Raw genomic sequence first — 24,347 nt, forward strand, 5'->3', positions numbered from 1 at the left:
TACACAAAACCCCAGTCTGAGTAGAACTGGAGGCTGTATGACTTTAAACCATAGTTCAGTCTCTTTGTAGGTGAAGTATCCAATGCAAAGACAACAATTACGCACAGATTAGGTACAAGAGGTGAAACATAGGTAGATACAAAACATATTAAAATAATTCAAATTCAGCCCACTTCTATAATAGAAACGCAAATCATTAGTGTTATTGTTATTATTTTCGTTTCGTCATCAGTTCAGCGAACAGTTATCCTTGTTGACCCTCTGCTCCCGGGTTTTGTTTGGAGCTTACAGAGGTGCTGCAGCTTTATCAAGGATCAGTTGTGGGTGATTAATATGAATATTTTGTGAGGCAATTTGCATAACACCTGTTGTCTGTCTGAGGCTTTGAGTCAACAGTCCTCTTAAGCACCACAGTTGTATTTCATTATGCTTTTGTTCTAACCACGGGCAATGCAGGATTTAACCTGTGACATATGAGTGGCAGCTTGCTATTGAAAGTCATTGTTAGCTGCACAGTAAGAGCTGTTTACAGGTGCATCAACACTAAAATAATTCTGTTAAAGTAACTAAAACATTAATAGGAGGATTTATGCCATCATAATATTAGGTTCATGGGGACATTTTGTTTTTATTTTATGTAGCCCACATTTAGAGGACATTTTACGTTTTTAAACCACTTGATGACTGTGTGTTGTCTTTTAAACTATTACAGAATTGTCGCTTCTACATTCTCTCAAGGAAAGGTTGTTTTATTTTCTGGCATAACTTCAGCGTTGACTGTGTTGTTTGGTTATATTTAGTGTGCTTGGTGAGATAACAGCTTTCAGAACTCAGTTGGCAAGCATGCTCTAAATAAATTGGACGTGTTCTCGTGTCCTTTTCAGCAAAGATCATTCCCAACATGTTCCTCCTTAGCAGGCTCTAAAATCTTATACTAAATGAGAGTGAATAGTACAGAACCAGCTCTCCATTCAAAAAATATAAGTCTCGTTTAGACTCACGACTCCGCTGCGTGCAGATAAGGTCTTGTGTGTAGGCTATGTGTAATATCTCGTTCATTCAGGTTTATAAAGAATTTCATTGTGCCCCTGATTCGCCGTGGTTCCGTTGGGCTCTTAATGTAAATTATAGTTGTTTGTAATGTAATGTTGTTTAGTATTCTGTAGTTATTCCTATGAGGAGTAGACTACTGTAGTCCCCATCCGTTGGTGACATATTGGCAGCCAGTGCGTCCATGCGTAGCACAGGCAGGGATGATGCTGGTGTTGAGAGAGACAACCAGTTGCTTCCCAGCAGTCACAGGAAAAGTGGAGCCTCCCCGACGCACCGAAGGATGAACATCCTCGACCTGTTGCCTCTGCGCGAAGGAAACTAGAGCTGTATTGTGCGTGTGCCAAGGAAAATAAGTTGCTTTTTTCTGTTCTGGAGGGAGGTCGAAGACGATGCAATGAGGTGTATCAATGTTTTCGTTTTTTATCTACGTTGTAAATAGCAGAAGGAAGAGGAGCGGAGCTGGTTTTGGGAGGTCCACTTTCTCTGCGTGGAGGTACCTTTATCAGTGAAATCTTTCTCTATCTCGTGGTTCTGAGGGGAGAAGCATGGTCGAATTGGAGAAGGAGGTGCTCCCGCTGCCCCCACGGTACCGGTTCCGAGACCTGTTGCTCGGGGACTGGCAGACCGACGACAGGTAAGGGTGCAGCTGCATCGTTTACGCACGGCGCACTGAATCCGATGCGCAACTGTGCGCCACGAGAGCATAATTTCACCTCGTCTTAAAAGTAGGCTACTTATTTATTCTGCGTTGCACTGTCTCTCTGTGATCTTGTTGATCCAAGTGCATGAAGGTGTTGGAGTATTTTACTGCCAGCTTTGCATTCGTTGCTATGGATGCCGCAACAGGTTTACTCTGCCCTTTGTGCTAATACTACAGAAGTACCAGAAGCTACACAGTAGAACCTACGAGATTTTATTTCAAAACATTTCATTGAGACGTTATTTCAAACATTTCAAAGAAGTCTGAAATATGCCCTGAATTTATTTTCATAAAATAACCCAGAGAGGATACAAGGAAAGCGCAAGGAAGATGGATGTTTGAATTTCCTATCTGTGACATAATTCCTCTAATTTATAAAGAACCTTTTGCCACCTGAACAGGAAATTTCAAGTGTGTGCTCTGGCAATTAACCTTTGCCCACACTCCATTTGCAGGGTAATAGATTTATTGTGCTGTATGGTATGCATAGCTTAATCGGGCTGTTTCATTATGCCGTCCTGTGCTGCTAATAGAAAACTTTAACCTCTATTTCACGCATGGTGTCTTTAGTTGCCAGGTGAAAATGGGGATCAAAAATCTTGGTAGACCTGACTTAATTTTTCCTATGTGATACTTGGGGTAACTTTCATTTAAAATAAAAAAACAGTAGAAGTCTTCATATTGATAGAAATGACTTATGCATATCTACATTTCATGTGATTGTATTGAATTCTATACCATTATATTGTATCTGAATTCTCAGGGATGTCATTTTTACACAGTCCAGAGTTGGCTTGCTGACTCTTGTGGTGCTCTTCTGGCCCTCTGCAATCTGTCAGTTATTGCCCAAGGACTAATGTCACGTAACCAAGACACAGTCTGGCCACAGTCACCTGACTAAAGGGGATTCAGTGACAGAGGGTTGCTGCATCTTTCTGGGAAGTAACAAAATGAGTCCTTTATAGCCCTGACACCTTATCTTCTCAAAGAGGCAATGGAAAAACACAAAAGTAATTGACAAAAACGTTGATGAGTGACTAAAAACCTGCAGAAATGAAATGTGTATGGTTTGAATGTGGTCTGTTTTAACCCATTGGTTAAGAGGCTGGTGAAAGATAAACAAGATCATGAATCTGCTCTGATACTCTCTTAACATGACATTCAATGAGTGATTTCAGGGATATGCTGCTGTCGATCACTTAAAGGGGCTCCAGCAAGCACTGAGACTCAAATATAACTTGTGGGGGCTGCGAATGTGTTGCTTTGATTTTGTCCTAGCACTGAGCAGGAATGTCTAGTGTACACTATCTGTCTAAAATCCGAATAAAGAGCATTAATCTAGCAAAGACATTTTGTCCTCTGTATCTCATGGATGCATCTTGACATTCTGAAAGAGGAAGGATGCAAGTGAAGGGTGAATGTGTTTATTTCTGTGCCCAGAGAATAATAAATGGACTGATTAGACAAAAAAGGAAAAGATTTGAATGATAGACAGAGGGCTTAATTATGTGGGAATTAAACCCTTTGTCTGCCATGGTCTTTTAATGAAAGAGAACTGGTTCCTAAGCATTGTCCCAAAGAATCTGCACAGATTGCTTACAACCAAGAACAAAAACAAAACACTCGCTTATCCAAATGTCAATATGTGCATGCATAACGTATCTCCCTGTCACATATGATCGCACTTTGCTCTGCGAAAAACTTCACTGAGCCCCATTATGCCTTTTTTTCACCTTCTGTGGGCCTTCTCCCTCTCCTCTCCTCTCCTCTCATATCCTCTCCTCTCCTCTCCTCTCAGCTTGCATCCCTCTTGTTGTCTATGTGCATTTGTCCATATGTGGCCTCTTTCGACATGTTACTTTTGATTGAAGTGGCTCCAGTATCGTGCTTTTCCCCATGTTCAAGAGCTCTCCTGTATCTCGGTGGAATACATTTTTGCTGTAGCTGTTGAAAGCCTCTCAGGTGAGGCAATTTTCAGCCCAGCTGTTTAAAGATGGGAATTGATTTAAACATTTATTTCCCCACCGAGGGATCGCCGACCTTCTCGATTGTTGTATTATCTGAAGAGCCTCTTTCTTTCCACTGTGATGTTTGTATTGTGTTGACCCGTGTTAAGGGGTGCTGTGGTTGAAAGTGAGTTTCCCAGTCAAGAAGCAGACAATCATAAATGTTTTAAACTTCATTTCAACTGCCCTGTTTTGCATCAAGTTCTGGAAAAAAAGAATTAAAACTGCAAACATATGAGATTTTTTTTCTGTGACAACCACTGGCTATCTATGTTTTGATAAATTGCAAAAGACAGAGATTAAATTTGTCTCGGCCTTCCCCGTTCAACAGAAAACTAAATTCCCAGTTAGAATTAAAATGTTAAAATGTACAGCTGAAAGTTTGTTTACAACCGCATACGTTATTTATTTCCAATTCACAACACTACAGAGTTGCACAAAGAGGTGCTGCATGTCAGCATGCAAGGCAGGCAACTGTTTGGAGGGCTCTTCACTGAGAAAGTAAGTTTGTAGTTTTGGTTTACACCATAAATCCACAGACTATTTATCTCTGCACATAAGAAACATTTTCTCTCTTGAATATAGAGTATACAGAGAATAGATAGATAAGATAAATGACGTATTATTGTAATAAAATACAGATTTTAACTCCTTTGCCCAGTGGTGACAATAAAAAGTCCCAATTAAAGATGTTTTTAGTGAGTCTCTGATCGGACATCATTATGTCTATATATTCTATAATAGCTATACATTCATATTTTCATGCAGTGAGTCAGAGGCTTCTGTTCCGAGGAAATACCTTATTACTGGAGCCACGGTTGTTGTCTGAAGTAAATGTGATAATGAGCCCTGTTGTAGATGAGATCCTTCGATAGCTGTTGATATGAGCAGCCATCTTTGACTTTCTGTAATTCACAGCCTGTAAAAGGTGTGAAACTGTCTTTTTTTTTTTATTCTCTTTTGTTTTTTAAATCCCATGATCTTCTTCATTATTAGCAGAGTATTGACATATGAAGTTTTAACCTTGAATAAATCTCTTAATATAGCCTTTTCTGGCTTCAGAGACAGCAATTACCATGTCCACGCATTGCAGAGCAGGTAGTCCCTTCATTCAGAGTATTCTCCAACCAGCCTTTAAAAAACAAACAAATCAAAGCTCCACTCCGTTTGTAAGTTAAATGTGTTAGAAGTGAAATGAAGTACAAAAAAGTCTCCACTGCTCCACAATAGAAAGCCCCAGCGGAAGCTTCCCTCAGAGTCCAGGATTATCATACAAATGACTGCCTTTTGTCCTTAGAACAATCTTTTATTGGCTGTCGCCTCCACATTTTCCCTCACTCAATCTTTGTCTGAGTCTACTCTTCACTATTGTTTCCACCAATACTCCCACTCCCTTAGCTTCCCCCTTAATTCCTCCTGTCAAGCCTTAATCTTTTTCGGCCCGTGTAGAGCATGATCCATCAATATTGTCAATATTCATACCAGATTTGTTGAAACTTCACTTTAAAGGTGCATGCTGATTCTGAAGTCCTTAAAGGAGCCTTGCAGAGTTTCTGGAAGTTTCAATCACATCATCCATAAGACACTTTAGAAAAGCAGATACCTCACTGTTGATTTATTATGTATCATGTCTGCAGAGCTAAAGGAATGAAGGGAGGTTCTTAGCAATACAGATGGTCTGTAATTAAAAGGGATACTTGACCCATTTACATGAAGCTGTGTATCATTAGAAACATGGTAGTAGTGTTGAATGGTCGTGAATCCTCATCCTCAATCCTCAATCATTTTGCCCTGAGACAAGAAAAATGTGTTTTTCTTTGCTTGAAAGTTTTCTTCATGTGATGCAAAAAGCGTCATATTGCATCACATGAAGAAAACTTCCAGGCACAGAAAAACATATTTTTCTCTTCTCAGGGCAAAATGAGGGCTGGATTCGCGACCATTCAACACTACTACCATGTTTCTAATGATACAAAGCTTCATGCAAATGGGTGAAGTATCCCTTTAAGAAATAAAGGTGACCTTATCAGCTTCGAGGCTTGGTGAGAGAAAAGTGGTGATGGGGGAGTGTGCCAACCTCACAGTCGCAAGATGTGTCTGGTAAACAGGTACAGTGAATTTGCCTTTGAAATACATAGTTGCCAGTGGCAATTAACCCGGACTCTGCAGAGTTCCTGGAAACCTGTCGTGAGGAGGGCTAATGAAGATAAATGACAAAAGTGAGAAAAAAAAAACCTTTAAAAGCTAACATGCTAATTAACATAGGCAAAGGGGAAAGGCTACCAGAGGGCCTGAAGTGAAAATGAGATTGTAAAGAACAAATGAAGGGGCATGATGGGAGGATGGACGTACTATTTAGTCTGAGTATGATCCTGCTGAAAAGAATATTGTGCACAAAGTGCGAGTTGAACATGAGTTGCCTGCTCTCGTTATAAAATGGTCGTGTAGAGAGAAGACATAACCTGAAGGCAAAGTGAGAAACATCTCAGCTTGCTCTAACAATCTGAGCTTATTTCATTTATTTTTATGACACTTATTTGATTCCTTGTGTCTTACCCAGGCAACTCCTGCATCCTCTGGCTAGGTGTAGATTATATAGATTATATGTACAGTAAAAGGTACAGACATATATTGGGTGTGTTGAAGTTTTCATTTTCACTTTTGTTAATAGCCCAAAGCTGTAGAGATAATAGATTCTGATTGTGTTTCCTAGACATCATCACATTCATCACTTAACTATATATTGAATTTCCTATTCAGCCTTCGGACACATACACACTGTCAACACTTAAAAGCCTTCCTACTGTGGATACTAACACAGCCATGGGGCTGACTAGCATGTGTCTGAACACTTCTGGGTTCGAGCAGTGTTCAATGTGGCTGAAAGGCCTCATGTTATCAGAGTGTGGGCAGGGGGGCTGCTGTGCCATGCTGTTGTTGAGGATCACAATCCTCTATATCCCAAACTGTGTTAGCCTAATACACGGCAGGGTTTTCAGCTCCATGCAGCCCCACAAGCAGCAGGAGGGGCCGATGAGATGACTCCTCTCATGTTTCACTCCTGTATCGACGGACATGGCATTGAAGACGGCTTTGAAACAGATTGATATCTCCAGATTTGATCAGTTGCTAACGTCTGTGCACATCTGAGGCTAATTAAATCTGAAGGGACGGATAGAATATAATCGGATGGTTTTTGATAGAGTTGTGCATCAAAGCCATATTTTGTTTCACGCTCGAGGAAAGGATGGAGGGGAGGGCGTTGTAGGCTAATCATGGATCCATTAAGTGTGTTTTTTTTTTGTGAGGATCAGGAGCTGAAAAACAGTTATGTTCTGTTCTTCTATCAGGTTAACAAAGGGAACGTGTCGACAGATCCTCTCAGAAGCTATAAAAAGTGAATTATGGGTTTCAGGAAAGGATGAGGCAACCCTGGTTTACATCAGGAAGCAAGGGGGGAGAAATGGTTGAGGCATTTCCGCCGATGATGTATGGAAAGTTTGAATCCATGAGAACTCATGGATGTTTCAGGAAATGGCTCTGAGTACAGGCTGCAGTGCACACTTACTTACTGCCATTATACTGTGGGGTACATTACACATCTCTCATACATGATGACTGTCTTCTCTCTCTCGCTCTGCTTTGCTGAAGCTCGTGGGGTGTGGAGAGATCACTAGAGGAGACACATGTATACATATCACACCACTCTGCAGAGTTAATTGGTCTTTGCATTGACTGCTTGGCGTTTACACCGATGAAAAGATCGGCAAAGAGTGGACTCTTCAAAGGTCTTAGTCATCATTAAGTTATTATGGAAGTACCCACTTGTTTCATTGAAGTGCAAGAATCAATTTCACAGCAGCATTGAGAGGTATCACAAAATAATTGACATTCGTTTCCTCCGACTCTCCAGTCAGCGTGTATTTGTGTATTGTCAGTTCTTAAAAGAGAAATTTGCCTTTTCACACCTGAGATAGATCTCTCTGAAGAAGGAGTGTGTTCACATATTCTAATTTTGCATTCATGTTTTTCCTTCTCTCTTCTCCACCTGCCATTAACACCTTCTAATGTGTGTGGCTGTTGTGTATCTGGGTCATGGACAAACTGTCCTGTCGACCGCTGTTCGGATGAAGTAGAATACACCTTGCCTCTGTTAAGAGCTGTTAGAGCGGCCCCGTGGTGGTGTGCAATTTACTTGCCTCTTGTTATCCTATTGAATTCTCCTGTCCTCATTTGTGGTCCGTGTATATTATTGTTGTGAATGTTTTTCAGATTTTTTCCATTTTATTTTTTTCATTCTCTAAGCAGTGACCTCTTTTCTCAGAGAATACTCCATACATCAATGTTTTATGGTCATCCTTATTTCTCCCTATAGAATAGCTACTTTCAATGAATAGTATAGTAATAATTAGCTCCTTATTAAAAGAACGCTCCCACTGCCTGTTTATTATATTTCCGTTCATACTGTATCATATGCTCATCCTTGTGTCTAAAGATTTATGAACTAAACATCAGTTGAGTTTTTGTCCTCATTGGTCCACGTTGCAAGAGGCAGCCTGACCTCTGTCTGAATTTGTTTCTGTATGTGTGATTGATTTTTCTAAACACTTGTGGGCATTGAGTTCTCCCACAGCATATAATAGTATACACCACAGCATATAATAGTATACATTTTTAAATGTATTTATTAACAAATGCATGATCAAATTAAGGATTGACATTTTTCCTGGTTGTAATTCTAACAGAATTTCCCTCGGTAGCATCGATCCTATCCGCAAGGCATACTGTGTTGAATTTTCCACTTGTTTACCTTGATTTTTTTTTCTCTACACCCTGGTATGCCGACGATTTCTGAGTCGTGTGTGGAGGTTGTGATGAGCCGATGCTGTACTCTTGTGCACATATAGATTTGGGTTTCTTTAGTCTCTTCCACTGTGTCATTAGATGGCCAGTGCTGTGTCATTATGGAGCACAGGCATGGGTGGAAGCAGTGTGAGAACAATGTTCATCTCTCTCTCTCTCTCTCTCTCTCTCTCTCTCTCTCTCTCTCTCTCTCTCTCTCTCTCTCTCTCTCTCTATCTCTCGCAAAGATCCTCCTCCGCATGTCCCCCTCTGTCTTTCTGTCCGTCTGTCTGGGTGTTTTTAACTGTCTGTATTTTTGTCTGCTCTCTCTCTTTCACTCTCTCTGTCACACTTCAACTCTCAAAGCGGACACGCAAATTATGTCCCCAGGCTCAGGTTTGAAATGTTATGCCATGCCCCCTTGTATTCTTGTTGCATTATTTCCAGCTGTTAAAGCTGCTGTAGAATGCTTTATAAAAGCCCATGTGATCCTTTTGTTTGCTCGACTCTGAATGATTGTAGCCTATATATTTCAAATAAGGAGTCAATCAGAGAGAAAGAGATGTCACCTCTTGTGGGTTCTTCTCCTGTTGTGAATTTTGCACGTCACTCTGAAAGGGTTGTTCTTTAATCCAGCTACACATTTTCTATGCACCAGAGTCCCAAAGCAGTTTTCTGTCAACAATAATCTTATCATTTATTTTCACTGTAAATTTTGGAGAGCCTTCAGGGGCTGATATGCTATCGACCCTCAAGGCGCTGTCGTGATGTGTCGTTTGTTTTGAAAGAACGCTCTTTATGAGTTTAATGTGTTTTTCTCCCCCATCCTCCTCTTAGATTAAAGATCCAGACGCTCAATCTGTCCAACAGCTCTACTCTTTATAGGCCTATATTTCCTCTTTACTTTTTATTCTTTGTTGGAAAGGCAAAAGTACGTCTAAATAATCCTTCTTTGTGGCAGTTTCTACACACAAAGTGTTGAATTTAGGAACATATGTCAACTTTAGTTTTGTTGCATAATAAAAAAAAAAGGCAATTATAAACTGGAGATCTTGCCAAGGATAGAAAAACAATTTCATTGTGAGTCAGGGGTGCAGTGCCAGATGGATTTGGTTGTGAACGTGTCATGGTGAAAAAGCAAACAAAATGTTGGTTTGTAAAGAGGATGATAATGCAAAAACTTGCCACTGAGCAGCTCTTAAAAAGACACGTAGATTGTATAAGAAAAGGTACATTGCCATGATATTGCATTTTGGGGGCTAAAAGTGATTGATCCTCAATGGATAAAATTCAGTGACTTGAACTAGCCTAAGTGGCAGCTAGCTGCATCCATCTGTCATCAAATTAATTTCTCGTAACTTTAAGACCTTAAATAAATGAAGCAGTTCAGTTTAAATTTTTTTTACTATCTGTACAGTCATCATAGATTGTCAAAGTTTGGAAACCGTCACCTTTTTAAAGTTTTTTGGGGGTGGCCTTTTGCCTTTATTCAATAGGACGGCCGAAGAGTGACAGTAAATGTCTAGAGGAGACAGTGGGGGGTGGCATGCAGCAAAGAGCCGAGATTGGACTTGAAACCACGGCTGCTTCGACGATGACTGTGACCTCTGAACATGGAGCGCGCAAAATAACCACTAAGCTATCGGCGCTCTAAGCAAAATCTTTTTGTGCCATAAACATGTTTATTTCTGCTGCAGAGCCATTTCACATATGGAGCCAGACTCAAGTGGCAATTCATGTTACTGTACTTGAAGGCCCTTCAACACAAGCGTTCTTCTGCTTGTTCACTCCCATCAGCTGCACAGTCAGAAAACATCACATTAATGTCAAGACTGAAACTTTTTCTTATGCGTTACATTAACGCTCACTGGACTTTATATTTATTTTCTTTCATGTACCCTTTGTACATTGTGTTTTTTATTATTCTTTATATTTGAATTAAAAAAATATATATATATTCTACATGTTGGTAATTGCCTCTTATATTCTATTGTTTTGTTCAAGTACTTGGTATTTTAGCCTCATTTAATTTAATTTTAATTTATTTTTTATATACTTTATTAATCCCAGAGGGGGAAATTGTGGTTCACACTGTTATTTTAGAGAGAGACGTGTGAATAGAAGTAGTGTATATGCAACATGGAAAAATTAGTATACTTGGGTTTCTGATGTGATCTGAGATGGAAGTCCGAGGGTTGTTTCTGAGTGAATCCTTTGATGCTATCAGACTTGTCATGGGTGGCCTGGTTGTAAAGATTTATAGTTTACCTGCCTAAAAATGTTTCAATACTTTACTCACAGATGGCTAAATGTTATGCAACGTTGGGGTAACTTTTTGCAGTAAATGTTGATTACTTTAAAGTCTTCAACCAATAATTATCCCTCCAACTTTGATTATACTTTCTAAAAAAAAAAACTCTCTGAAAAACACAGTTGGCTTTTTTATATAAAATAATAATAACATAATGCTTTTGCATTTATTTTGTTGTGCTTACAAACTCTGATTATGCTTCATGGAGATTAGTATTTCTATGGAAACTGGTCAATATGGTTCTCTTTACTTAGTGCTATCGAGGAAGTGACTTTGTGTGTGAAATTACTCATGCAGTCATAGGGTCGATTAATTAAGTGCAACTCGCCACACATGTACACACAAACACACACGTACACACACACACACACACCTACACAGACACACAACATCTTTATTTGCTTTTCCTCCAGTCTAGTCAGGTGCCCATTCTCTTTAGTAATTCCTCCAAAATCATTTTCTAATCCAATCTTGCAGTCGCACACCCTTGTGCTTTTGTGTGCTCTGGGAGCTCTGTGTGTATCTGCATGTTCTTCTGTTTTCCATCATGCTTGCAAAAGCCGTATTGTAAGCAGGCTGTTCTGTGCGAAGGGAGCCGTCAACAAGCGGGAGCGAGCTATCGGCTTCAGTGGCTGAACACACTTCACAAGTATGTGTTTGCTCACATCTGCTCATGAGGGAAGGAGGGGGAAGACAACGAATCCCATGTTGCTATAGCAACAAAAAGGAAACTTACCCCCCATCCCCCAAATGTTGCTGGGAAAGTGTGGCGTAGGTTTTTGATGTGTATCTGTGTGTGTCTGACCATGTGGGGTGCTGGTAAAGCGTCACTCTGGAACCCTGGGAAGATGCTCCCCCCCCCCACCCCCCACTAAGACAAACATCCATACACACGCACACTTCTCTGCATGCAGACAGGAGAATAGATTGCAGTGTTCTGCCTCTCTTTCATCAGTCTGTGTGTTGTGAGGAGACCACCGGCGAGCGAGGCCCGGCGTTTTCATCCACGACCTGAGTCATCCACTTTTCCCTCCATAGGATGAAAGGAGAGCTACTGCGAATTCTCCCCTGAGGTGGTCAGACAGGAAATACAGTCACCCCTCGCCCGTCTGGCCATCTGTACACATGTAAGGGGTGTCTGAAGAGGGTTTCTTTGTCATTTTCATCATGTCTCTCCATGTGGCTCCATGTCAGATGGGCGTGTGAATTGTCTAATAACCCTGATGGCCGCAATGAAGGCCTGTATTTTAGGCCTGTGTTTGTACAGTAACTGCGTATGTGTTGGTGTGTGTGTCCCTCTAACGGGAGGCTGCCAGAATAGAAAGGCAGAAAGAGCGGTAATTATGGCCTCCCATGTTCTGCAGAAACATCAGAGGGAAGTAATTTGTTGCTCTATATTTAATCAGTGGAGATAACGAGACTGACTGCAGCTGTCTGCCTATGGGCAGGAGGACAAGCATGATCACCATTTCCTCAAAAAAACCCATTAGTCTTTAATGCAGCCAGATTTAGTACATTATTTCCATACTTTTCATGATTCGAAAAATCATTATCACTCTTTTTTTTGTTACCTCCAATTCGTCCAACTTCTTGTGCCTCCTCTTCCTCGTTTCCCTTTAATCTACCAGGCCTCCACTTGTGTCCTCAATTCTCTCCCCTGACTGCAGAAAGAAGTATTACATCTCTTCAATCACCTGCAGCGCCTTCTCTTCCTCTTATTTTTTCTCTTGCACTCCTGCGTATTTCTTCATCTCTTGTTGTCTGTGCCTGTTTTTCCATCCCTCTCTTAGGGTGCAGGTAGAGTTCTATGTGAATGAGAATACTTTCAAGGAGCGCCTCAAGCTGTTCTTCATCAAAAACCAAAGATCCAGTGAGTTGCCTTTGTTTGGGATCACATTGTCTGTGCTTGTGATGATCTGGGGGAATTTCCTGTCTGCTGCCTGTTTTCGTCCCACTTCCGTTCTCCTTGTTTTCTGATTGATGAGTCTTGCTTCGTTTTAGTGTGTGCCATTCTTGCCCTGTGTTTCATCACCACTGGTTGTTCTTGTCCATGTTTTGTGACTTTCATAGCTGTGCAGCCATTTTTGATCAGTTGTCGACTCATCGATATCGTTCTCTTTGTTTATTTCTGATGCATGCATAAAGTTATAAAATAAAACATGTTATTGAAGCTGAGCTTTAAATCGTGTGCATGAGTCAGATCTGTCTTGTATTTTTTAGATTTCATAAACACAAATAATTAAAGCCTAAATTATTTTTTTATTTAATCGCTGCTTATAATAGCACACTGTAATTGTAATATAAATTAAAGTTTGCAACTCATATAATTGCTTTTTGGCAGACAAGGTAAAATATTGCATTGTTGTCCTATTATTTAAAGTAAAACATTCCCAATCTAACATTAGATGACATTATCTGATTATTGGTGTCCTTGTGAATTTCTTGGTAGTCATTTGGGATTTTTCTTATTTATTATTCTTTAATTTTCAAATGTTTTATTAACTCATACTTGAAAAATAGTATAAACATTTGAACGGTGAAATGGTGTATTTAGAAACTCAGCTTCTGTTGTCCATTTGCATCGATTGCTTCCTTATGTGTTGCAGGCCTGCGAGTGCGAATGTTTAACTTTGCTCTGAAAGTGCTGAGCTGCCTTCTCTACATCGTCAGGGTCTTGTTGGACAACCCGCGAGAGGAGAGACACGACTGGTGAGGGAGATGTTGATAACATGATCTTAATGGGGCTAACTAAAGCCTCTGTGACTGTGCAGGCCTGATAGCAGAAACGAGAGCAACAGGTCAATAGATGAGATAACGGTGTGAGTGTAAGAGTATCCAGCCGGGGATGAGGCTTTGTGCACAGAGTGGGGTGGAGATATAATCATGAGAAATAACTGATATTTGGCCTGAGCTGAGGGTCAGTCCAGATTTAGAGAGTGATGCTTGGCAAGAAGTCGCTCTCATCGTATCTTTTTTTCCCCCCCCCCGGCAGTGTGAGTGGAGTGAATTGCACCCGACAAAACACATCATCCCGCCCCTTGAGTGAGTTTGACTGGTAAGTAGGCTATGTGTGTGTCTTTTTTTTTCCCCTGCAGGAAAGGGCAGTGAACCTGCACCACCTTGAGGAATAGCATGCCGAACACTGCCCAACTGGACAGACACATTGTGCAACCCAATCAATGCAACTTCCTTTAAGTGATGCAATTCACCCTGCTGATATCGAGCATTTCAGATCCACATACATTCGTCACGATCCAACTGCATGGATTACCTGTCAACATAATATGTACGAAGTGCCTGTGCAGCCTAATCAACAGCGATCTAGTGGAGATAAAGCACGTAATATATACACCAGCAAAGAAGGGAGAGGAACTAGGAAGTATATCTGGACCTGAGGCGATGCTGAGTCTCCTGTTCAGGGACCTATTGATCTAATGGTGGCTGGTGACACTAGCTAAGCTATGGCTATCAATAAGGAGCCTGACAGAGTGAGCTCTGGAAGGGGATAGGCTGCCTTCTGCTCCAGGCATCAGACCCGAGGAGCAAATCAGAGCACAGGCAGGCAAGCAGCCATGATAAGCCCTTAGGGTGTCTTTGAAGAGAGAGAGAGAGAGAAAAAAAAGCCTTTTTCCTCAAATTAAGTCTGTAAATTTCCATTTAATTGTGTGAAAATAACACTCCTACTACAGTATACACTTTGGCAGCTGTTAACTTTATTTTTTAATTTTTTTGTAAAGAGCATCGTTTCATTTAATATTGTGACATAGACTGGGATAATTGTCTTTGCCATGTAGGTCGACATATTTAGCAAATTGCAATGTAATATTTGACCACATCTCTGTCCTCTGCTGTCTGCTCTGTTCACGCTGTAGGAAACTGATCATCTGGGTGGATAGACCTCTACCGCTGTGGGCACTGCAGGTCAGATAGATCGGTACTCTCTTTGTGTTAACAGAGTTTGTTTTCACAACCATATCTGCACACATGAATGCACTCGCACACAGCTGCATGTCAGAGTTTGTGAATTCCTTTCATTAGTTCAGTTATGTCACATCATTTCAGAACCTCAAAATCCATCTCCCTGGCACGAGTATTTACACTGACAGTGATGATACACACACATTAATGTACAGAGTCAGACACCAGACAGCCTCTTGCTTCAGTTAAACCTGTTCTCTTTCAAGCTCAATCACCAGCACGCCTTCTGATACCACCCACGCTTCACTCTTCCATCTCTGCAGCTCCTAATTTCTTTAAGCTCTCCGACTGTCTTCACTCCTCTGTGTGTGTCTCCTCTCCCTCTGTGTCTGCATCTCTCATTTTCTCTATTACTCTCTCTCTCTCTCTCTCTCTCTCTCTCTCTCTCTCTCTCTTCGTTTCTTTTGCAGGTGCTTGTGGCTTTCATCAGCTTTTCAGAAACTATGTTGCTCGTGTATCTCAGCTACAAGGTGAGTCACTCATCATTGCCCCCAGCGGCACTATGATGTCAACATGTGTGGCGTGTGCATGTGTGACGTCCATGCTTGTGATTTGCTTGAGGGTGGTGTTTGTCCACTTTGCTCACCTCTGTGTGTTCATTCGAACTAAACGGAAGTTTCCCTTCTCCCCTAAAACTGCCCCTTTGTTCTTTTATTTGGAAAACATCTCAGCGGGGTTTGGGTGTTCATCAGCTCTGTCCTGTTATGAGCACATCACAAATACTTCAGGGGAGGCCCCTGTGTTGCTGTTGTGGGAGGCTGATCCATGAATAGGTTGCCCTGCCTTTGATGTACCCGACTCTATAAGCCCATAAAGGGCTCCCTCTGCAGATTACTCTGGAGGCTTGAGGACTTAGCATTTAGAGCTGACTGATTCCTGTGGACATAGCCTCTGCCTATCCACCTACACTAGTGAGGTCAGACATATGCAGGTGGCAGACACATAAAATGGCTATGGTAGCCATCTTCATTGAGCGGCGAAGCTAAGAGGAAACTGAGTAATGCTTCTTCCTTCTTCTCTAATAGGCCACAAGGGAGTCGTATCATCCCTACAGATACAGATCTCTTATATCGGAAAATGTGTCTCCTGCTACTTTCAGCTATCGGCCTTTTATGTTATCCCAAAGGTCACCATGGCAATGGAGTTTCCTGACCCCTGTGTGTGTTTTTTTGTTTCCAGGGCAACGTTTGGGAGCAAGTCTTACGTGTCCCCTTCATTCTGGAAATGATCAGCGCCATTCCTTTCATGATCACTGTAAGTGGAAGGATATGCATTGCAGAGCACCGAAAGCACTCAAGCCCCACCATCCTGTCATTCCTACTTGAATGCACACCACACATTTAATGGCTTCTTCAGAAAGGATTTAAGTGAGAGACCAAATAAAAAAAAAAGCCAAGCAGACTAAATCTTTCTCTCTTTGACAGGTGATTCTGCCCTCCTTCAGAAATCTCTTCATCCCTGTATTTCTCAATTGCTGGCTGGCCAAACATGCTTTGGAGAACATGATAGTGAGTGATACTCTATCTCCGTATGCAATTATTTTATCACCTCCATCTCACCATCTTTGTTGTGTTGTTCCAGTGTTGGGCAATTTCGGTCACTGCAAGGGCCACATTGAGTCTCGTTTAAGTCTCACAGCCAGAGGGCCAAATTGCAGGATACTCTTTAGTGAATTTATAATTCCACCAAAGGAAGGAATACACAGCCTTTATCAGCATCTATGATGCCAGGATTTATACTTTACACTCCAGTGCAATTTGTCAAACTCCTAATTTTAAATTAATAACTAGTTAAGACCACCAACAATGGTCCTTTCTAAAAGAACAAATGAGTTTTATCTCCCGGTTATAGTTGCAAATTTCAGATTTTGTCATGTTTTCTTTACGTTTCCAATTAATTGATGTGTAAAAATTGACCTGAGGGTGACATTGAGGGCTGACGGGGTCCGCATGTGGCCTCCGGACCGCCAGTTGCCGGAGGCATGCGATTCCCCCTCTCTTACCCTGCCATTTCAGCTCAACAGGATTATCTGCCATGAAGGGTAAATCAACAGCAACACATTTAAACCTGCAAATCAAGATTGGCAGCAAAGCTTTCAGATTCCCTGCCTTCTTCTGTCCTATGACATTTTACTAGGCTTTCTACATTTTTTGTATAAACCATCTTCATCTGCTATTTATCTATAAATACTCCACGTCATTGAATCTTCATTTTACACTTTAACAGTGCAGCACTTTCTCTGTTGCTGTTCCATACCTGTCAATCTCTCTGCAGAATGATCTGCATCGGGCAATCCAGCGGACGCACTCAGCCATGTTTAACCAGGTGGTCATACTCATCAGCACGCTGGTCTGTCTCATGTTTACATGGTGGGTACCCTCACTGCTGACTGAACTGAATAGAAGAATTGGAAACTGGGGAAAAGAGATATTAAATGGGAAATAGACAGGAAGGGAAAGCTGTCACAGCCACACAGAAGAACGAAAAAAAATGTTCCCAGGGAGGAGAGAGGGGAAGACAGAGAGCAGAGAAGTAATTGGTAACTGTGTGAGTGAGATAGTGCTCTGAAATGACAACTGGCGATTGCTTGAGTGCAGTGGAGGATGTGTCAGATTGCTGCATATCTGGTGTGAAAGCCTGTGCTAATCACAAGGATCCTCCACGCAGCCTGAAATAATCTCTCTGACCATTCCAGGGTTGCCTTTTGACTCATCCATCCCTTAAACAACATGATAATCTCACGAAGAGGGATAAAATACAGCTATGAATTTAGATAGCTCTCACAGACACCCCTACCATCGTGTGAAGTCTTGTTTACTTGCTTTTTCTCACATCAGCATCTGTGGTATCCAACACCTGGAACGAGCGGGTAACAACCTAACCCTGTTTGACTCACTCTACTTCTGCGTGGTCACTTTCTCAACTGTGGGCTTTGGAGACGTCACCCCCCAAATCTGGCCTTCGCAGCTGTTGGTGGTCATCATGATCTTTGTGGCGCTCATTGTTCTTCCAATCCAGGTAAGAAACAAACATAACGACTTCTAATACAATTACACGGCGACAAAAAGACACATAAGTACAAGGAAAGTTGAACTGCATTGTAAAGTTAAAAAATAAAGTTAGTTTCAAAGTGATACAAAACCCTCAATGATGTGACGACTGGGGGAACTCCAAAGGCGTACACTCATCTCAAATGGGTCAAATTGTATTTTCAATATATATACGTGGGCAACCGACAGAGCTCTTCATGGCTCCCTTCTTTTATAAACAAAGGTTCAACAAATACATCACTGATGTGCCTTTAAAATGACAAAACTTCATGATATGATTAATTAAATAAACAGATGGTACAAAGCCACACAACAGAAAGAAGCCAATTTGTTCTGTTTGATCAACTCATTACAGTGTTTTTCTCTGTTCACTCTAATCATCTGTATATTTCTCCTCTTGCTTATACTGATGTGGTGACTCATTGCATCCTACATAGATTTGAAACCATATTTTTAGTGATATTAAAGAGAGAGAGAGAGAGTCTTTCTGACTTTCTTGGTTCCCCAAATTCCTCTTGTGTCATTGTGCTGCTCCTCAGGAGGGAACCTCAGGAACTATATACCGGTACACACACACATTCAAGGAGTATCATAAACACTTTTTTCATTGCTCGCTGCATCACGTCGTGATGGTTGTTCTTCATATCTATGCAAACACATTATCCCTTCGGTGGCTGGTACCTGTGTGTCTCCCAAAAGATGTGAAAGTGCTAAATGCAGGAGTTTCCTCAGTGTGTTCCGCCCCTGCAGGCAGAGGAGGTTCTCTCTAGGGCAACAAAAAAAATCACACTCACACATTACTGTTAAACGATTCACAAATCATTTGTTTTACTTATATTCATGTTTTTTTTTTTAAATAAGATTTTGAAAGTGTTGATGCTAGACACCTTTGAAAGCTTTTCTCAGGCAGTGGCTGTTGGCGTGCTATCAAATGTATGTTAATTAGCCACGAAACACCTTTTCTCTGTTCTGTTTTGTTTATATCTATCAGGAAAAAATATCACAAATGTTGTTTTTTTTATCAGAACCTTCAAAGTAATGCGAGAGACACACACGTAAGCATAATTTTGCTGAAGATTGCACCAGCTGACTCAAAAAAAACAAAAAACGGGTGACCTCAGCATCGCAGACATTTGTGTCTCACCATCCTCCCCCTCTCTCTCCCCATCTTTCATCCTTAAATACCCCTTGACATTTAAAAACACACTTTGCACCAAATCACCACCCCCACCCTATCTGAATGTACGAGAGTGTCCATCTGTCTGACTTTGAGTCCTGCTGTGAGCATCTTTGCAAAGGAGAGCCAAAAGTACATCTGGATTCAGCTACTGTCTTTATCACATATCTTAATATACACTGTAAAAACTTCTATAAATAGTGTAGTCTTTTATTAGCTTCAGTCTAGAAAATTACCCTGCTTTTATTTGGTACTGTCGTCAATATGAGATGGAATTGTAACTATTTTGAAACACAAATGGGAAAGACTAAACATTTTATATTTGCAGCAAAAAGAAAGTATAACTGTGACAAAATAAGGGGTGTCACCAAAAAAAAGAGATAAATCACTAATTTCATTTTGCTTTCAAAAGCAGCGTGCAAACTTGCTTCATGGACTGTGCACATTTGAGCATTATTCTGTCTTTCTTGAACAGATGTTTTAGTTCATCGTGTCTTCCTGCTTTTTCTCCTTGATTAAATGAAGAGGGGCCTCGAGTCGAGAGCTGCCTTTATGTGTCAAAACGTGCAGCAATACCAGGCTATAGGGGACTTGTTGCATGGATTTATGTTTGATCTCATTACTCAACTTTAACCAGCTAACATTAACTCTGCTTAAAATGGATGACATATGGTAACAGATAAAATGAGCAGAAGAAATGAATTGTCTATTAGACTGTGTTGATGTGACTAAGATAGAAACATGTTTATCTTTCCTCTGTACCTCTCGTTGCTGAATGGTAAATGGATTTGAGCTTGTATAGCGCTGTTCTAGTCTTCTGACTACTCAAAGTGCTGTTACACCACAGGTCGCACCTACCTATAACACCCATTTACAACCTGATGGCAGAGGCTGCTAGTGTCCAACAGTATTGAATAATCCCATTCATACACATTCACAAGGCGGCGACAAAAGCAGCAGGAGAAACTGTGGGTCAAGTGTTTTGCCCAAGAACACATCTGTATTTCATTATTACATGTATATAAGTAATATAATATAATACTTATTTCATATTATGAAAAAAACTATCTGTTAAACATAGATTGAGCCTTTTTTGTATGTAAGGTTTTCTCAACCTTCAAAACTTGGAATTGGGTAAAAAACTGTATCTTTTTTTCAGATGACAGATTGTATATCACAGGTTTATTCATCAGTTTTAAAAGCACTTCATGGAAGTTATTTTCAGTGAGTACTGAACCAGGCTACTGTTTTAATGCCAAGCTATATAACCAATATTAACATAAGAGTGGTAATGCTGTTACTTGATTGTTACTTGATTACTGATTGTGTCAGTTTTTTTATTTTATTTTATTTAACCAGCTAATTAGCCCATTGAAATTAAAATCTCTTTTACAGGGGGGCCTGGCCTTGAGGGCAACAGCAAGCATCATAATTATATTACACAATTAAGAAAAAGGTTACAAACAGTCAGTTCCGAGCAGAAAACAAACAGATAAATTGCAGAGGTTTTGATCAGAATTACAATTCAAAAATACAGACACTGTCCAATGATCTCGCGTTTGTTGTTTTTTCAGATAGAGCCAAAGGCTTCAAGTGAAATGAGATCTGCCAGTTTCATTTCATTCTGGAGAAAGTTCCCTGCATAAGGAGCATAGTGGCTCCGGATTCTTTGAAGTTCTGAACATAAATAAGTCAAAGAGAGCTTTAAAAATAAGACTTAGCCAGTGTATATAGCTACGCACCTTCAAGCATGGTCAATCAGATTCTGTGTAGTCACTGTGATGAGGAAGGCATCTACAACCAATTAGACCATCTAAAGGCACAGTGAAACATGGTGTCCAATGAGTGGAAACATTTGATCAAGACACCCATACAGTATATCTCATTAATCCACCAAAGAATAAAGGTTGATGAAACAGGAAGGTTGGCTTTAATGTGCTTTAAATGACAGCAAACAAATATTTGTACCTTTTAAAACTTGTTTTGATTTCTGTAACCCTTTATCGGGCAAGTGACTATTTTTGGTAATTTCAGTACACATTACATATGGCCACCCTTTTGCACCTCAGTAAGGTCGAGAAGGATGTGATCCTCACTCAGCCAATCAGAAGACATCTCCCTACATCACTGATCCTGTTATTGTGGCATTTGAACCAAATATTGTAACTTCATCAATGTTTATTTTTATAAATTAAACTAAACATTTTTTATTTTTTTTAACAGAAATAAAGTTCTGTTATGTCCCCCAATAACACTTTGAGGTTGAATTTTTGAATTTCAAAATTTTCAATGAGTGCCCTTCAAGGGTTAATGCAAAAATAATCTTTTAGGGTCTGTTTTTTTAGGATGTGATTATTTGATGATTTCTACATTGATTAGTATAATTTTTTTTAGAAGTAATCTGTGATATGAGTACATTTAAAATAATTTATGTGCTGAGTTTCCTAAATTCGATGACTCTTCCATTCATGTCTTTATTTACAAAATTAGATTTGTCTTCCACTCTGCAGGGGCCTTTGCTATATCATGTTCTTTGCGGCCACCATCCTGATACAAATCTCCACTTTCCAAAAAACGCCTGAACACTTTCCCTAATCAGAAGGAAACACGAGACAGTACAAGGCATCATTTCTTTTCATATACCACCTGGCTTTTCCCTGTACTCCAGCTAACTTAATCCAATTTCCATCTGTTGAATGTGATGGATGTCATCCTGAATGCAGTTCGAGCAGCTGGCCTTTCTGTGGATGGAGCGGCAGAAGTCCGGGGGGAACTACAGTCGCTACAGAGCGCAGACGGAGAAACACGTGGTGCTGTGTGTCAGCTGTCTTAAGATCGACCTCCTCATGGACTTCCTCAATGAGTTCTTCGCACACCCCAGACTGCAGGTCTTTCCGAATGCTTTTAATTAGGACTAAGTGTTTTTGGGGAGTCTTGGGTCTTGGGGCTGTCTTATCCATGTTAGAGCAGATGTGTGTGTTTGTCTGAGGGTGGAGGCTTTCTTCAGTATTAGTGTGTGTGTGTGTGTGTGTGTGTGTGTGTGTGTGTGTGTGTGTGTGTGTGTGTGTGTGTGTGTGTGTGTGTGTGTGTGTGTGTGTGCGTGTGCGTGTGTGTGTGCGTGCGTGCGTGCGTGCGTGCGTGTGTATATGTGTGTGTGTTAGGGAGTATCCTGAAATCTTAGTAAAGACGTCAAAATTAAAGCAGATTTTTTTGGACATTGAGATACTTTCAGCTTGTACGTTATAACGAAAAACTTTAATCCAACAATATTACAAAGCTCCAGAATCAACCTACACACTCAGTTACACTTTTTTGAATAAAAATCTAGGCAATATGAATGTGTCTCATGCGTTTTTACAAGCAGGAAAATATAGTGTTTTTTTGTGGTTTAAAGGGCTTTTAGTTAGCTAAGGATGTTTCAACATAACCAAATGTAATAATTCTGCAGCTACAGAAAAGGATGAACGCCCCAAACATGGTGAGCCTAACCAACCATCCACAGCCGCTTCAGCTCTCCTCTCTGGTGTTTCTAAATCATCTGCACGATTGGAGCCAGATTGTTCACCAACAGTGCACTGAGCTCAACGTTGGTTCCAGTTCACTAAGTTGCATAAATAGACACAGACAGAAACAAAATAAGACACCTGAGGGATTAGTGTTGTCATTCATTGTTCATCAGGATCTTTGACATGTAGCAACTTGCTATTATCCCCAGTGAGGCACACTCAAGAGACAGCTGCCGTTAGATAGGTGTTATTATTCATCACCCACTTCTTGAAGACAGGTCATAAATCAAAAGTAAATAGCAAATTCTGAAGAAATGTATTTGTCGCTGTTTGCATAAAAAGTGATACTACCAAACAGACCAACACCATGCCGTTCTATTTCGTGTTGAGCCCTCTTCAAGCAAAAATAAAATTATGTTTCTGTTTGTGTGTTTGTAGGACTACTATGTTGTGATCCTGTGCCCGGCAGAGATGGATGTTCAGGTTAGGAGGGTCCTTCATGTGCCACTGTGGGCTCAGAGAGTCATCTACCTGCAGGGTTCAGCCCTCAAAGACCAAGACCTGATGAGGGCCAAGTGAGTCAAAAACAACAACAAAATAAAAACATCGATCAAGTGTCAAATCGATCTATCTATCTATTTATCAAGCAATCAATACAGCAGTAATCCATCATCCTGACATGAATCAACACATCAGTAAATATACATGAATTGAGACAGTTATCAGTTCATTAATTCATAAGTCAATTAATCCAGTTATCCATCTTTTGATCCAGCCATCCATCTATCCATTATTTTATTTCACCAATCAATATTACAACCAATCAAACCTTTTAGCTACCATTTTATCCATCCATTAGAATAATTACCATCACAGAATAATTGAGTAGAAATGGAGCCTGGAATATAGAACAATGGGCTCTGATGAAACCAATGTAGGAGCCGTAATAATGAACAAATAAAACTCCTACAGCCTTGCTTTAATTAATATTTGACTGGTACTTCTTACTGTTTGCCCTCTGGCTTTTGATAATGCAGCTACAGCACCTCAGGCTTGTTCTGTCATCAGGAAAAAAGGAGCAAATTGCTGTATGTTTAATCTCCTTGCCTCCTTGCCTCCTACTATCTCATACGAAGAAGGGAGTGGGCTTGAAAGACACGTGTTTGTCTGTTGTTCTATTGTCCTGCTTTTTTCTCCTTTGTCCTTTCCCTCAATAACATGACAACACCCTCTTCTTGTGTCTTCTCTCCTCACTGCTGATTTTCTCTCTCTCTTTCTCTCATCTATATTTCTCACTCCGATGGCCACATCTTCTACTAACCACCTGCAGGATGGACGATGCTGAGGCCTGCTTTATCCTCAGTAACCGGTTTGAAGTGGATCGCATTGCTGCTGTATGTTCTCCACCTCACTGCTTCCCTGTGCCACCATCACTCCTCACACTACAAAAGATTCTAATTATGACTTCTCGCTAGATTGTGAATTCATTTTTTTCCTCAAAAAAACGTGCATATATTCTGAATGAAACTGCATTTTTTTTAAGAACATCATGCCTTAAAAATTAATCAAAGCAACGTTCACTGGAAACTGTCGGATTTAGCTGGATGCACTGGCTGAACGTTTGTGCTTGTTTCTTTAGGGTTGGGTATTTTTATAATTTTTCACTCGACAGTAAAAGCTGTCAGAGCTGCTGAAGCTGCGGGTAAAAGAAAAGAGAAACTATA

At 40.6% G+C, this 24,347-nt stretch overlaps 1 protein-coding gene across 3 annotated transcripts in view; it reads left to right on the forward strand.

Annotated features, from left to right (window-relative positions):
- The first annotated feature begins 3 nt into the window (after window positions 1–3).
- kcnt2b (potassium sodium-activated channel subfamily T member 2b) overlaps window positions 4–24,347 on the forward strand; it is a 38,966-nt gene continuing 14,622 nt past the window's right edge. The window contains exons 1-14 of one of the 3 annotated variants that reach the window (XM_079365553.1): window positions 4–1,384; window positions 1,496–1,687; window positions 12,703–12,782; window positions 13,519–13,621; window positions 13,905–13,967; window positions 14,785–14,833; window positions 15,301–15,360; window positions 16,070–16,144; window positions 16,315–16,398; window positions 17,165–17,259; window positions 17,728–17,908; window positions 21,841–22,005; window positions 23,062–23,198; window positions 23,954–24,017. In XM_079365553.1, the coding sequence (XP_079221679.1) occupies window positions 1,599–1,687; window positions 12,703–12,782; window positions 13,519–13,621; window positions 13,905–13,967; window positions 14,785–14,833; window positions 15,301–15,360; window positions 16,070–16,144; window positions 16,315–16,398; window positions 17,165–17,259; window positions 17,728–17,908; window positions 21,841–22,005; window positions 23,062–23,198; window positions 23,954–24,017 (1,245 nt within the window). In that variant the 5' untranslated portion in view covers window positions 4–1,384; window positions 1,496–1,598. Of the gene's footprint in view, window positions 1,688–12,702; window positions 12,783–13,518; window positions 13,622–13,904; window positions 13,968–14,784; window positions 14,834–15,300; window positions 15,361–16,069; window positions 16,145–16,314; window positions 16,399–17,164; window positions 17,260–17,727; window positions 17,909–21,840; window positions 22,006–23,061; window positions 23,199–23,953; window positions 24,018–24,347 lie in introns of all 3 variants that reach the window. The other 2 variants (XM_079365554.1, XM_079365555.1) reach the window with 2 other exon arrangements.

The sequence above is a fragment of the Symphodus melops genome, assembly GCF_947650265.1.
Source record: "Symphodus melops genome assembly, chromosome: 17".
Classification (NCBI taxonomy): domain Eukaryota; kingdom Metazoa; phylum Chordata; class Actinopteri; order Labriformes; family Labridae; genus Symphodus; species Symphodus melops.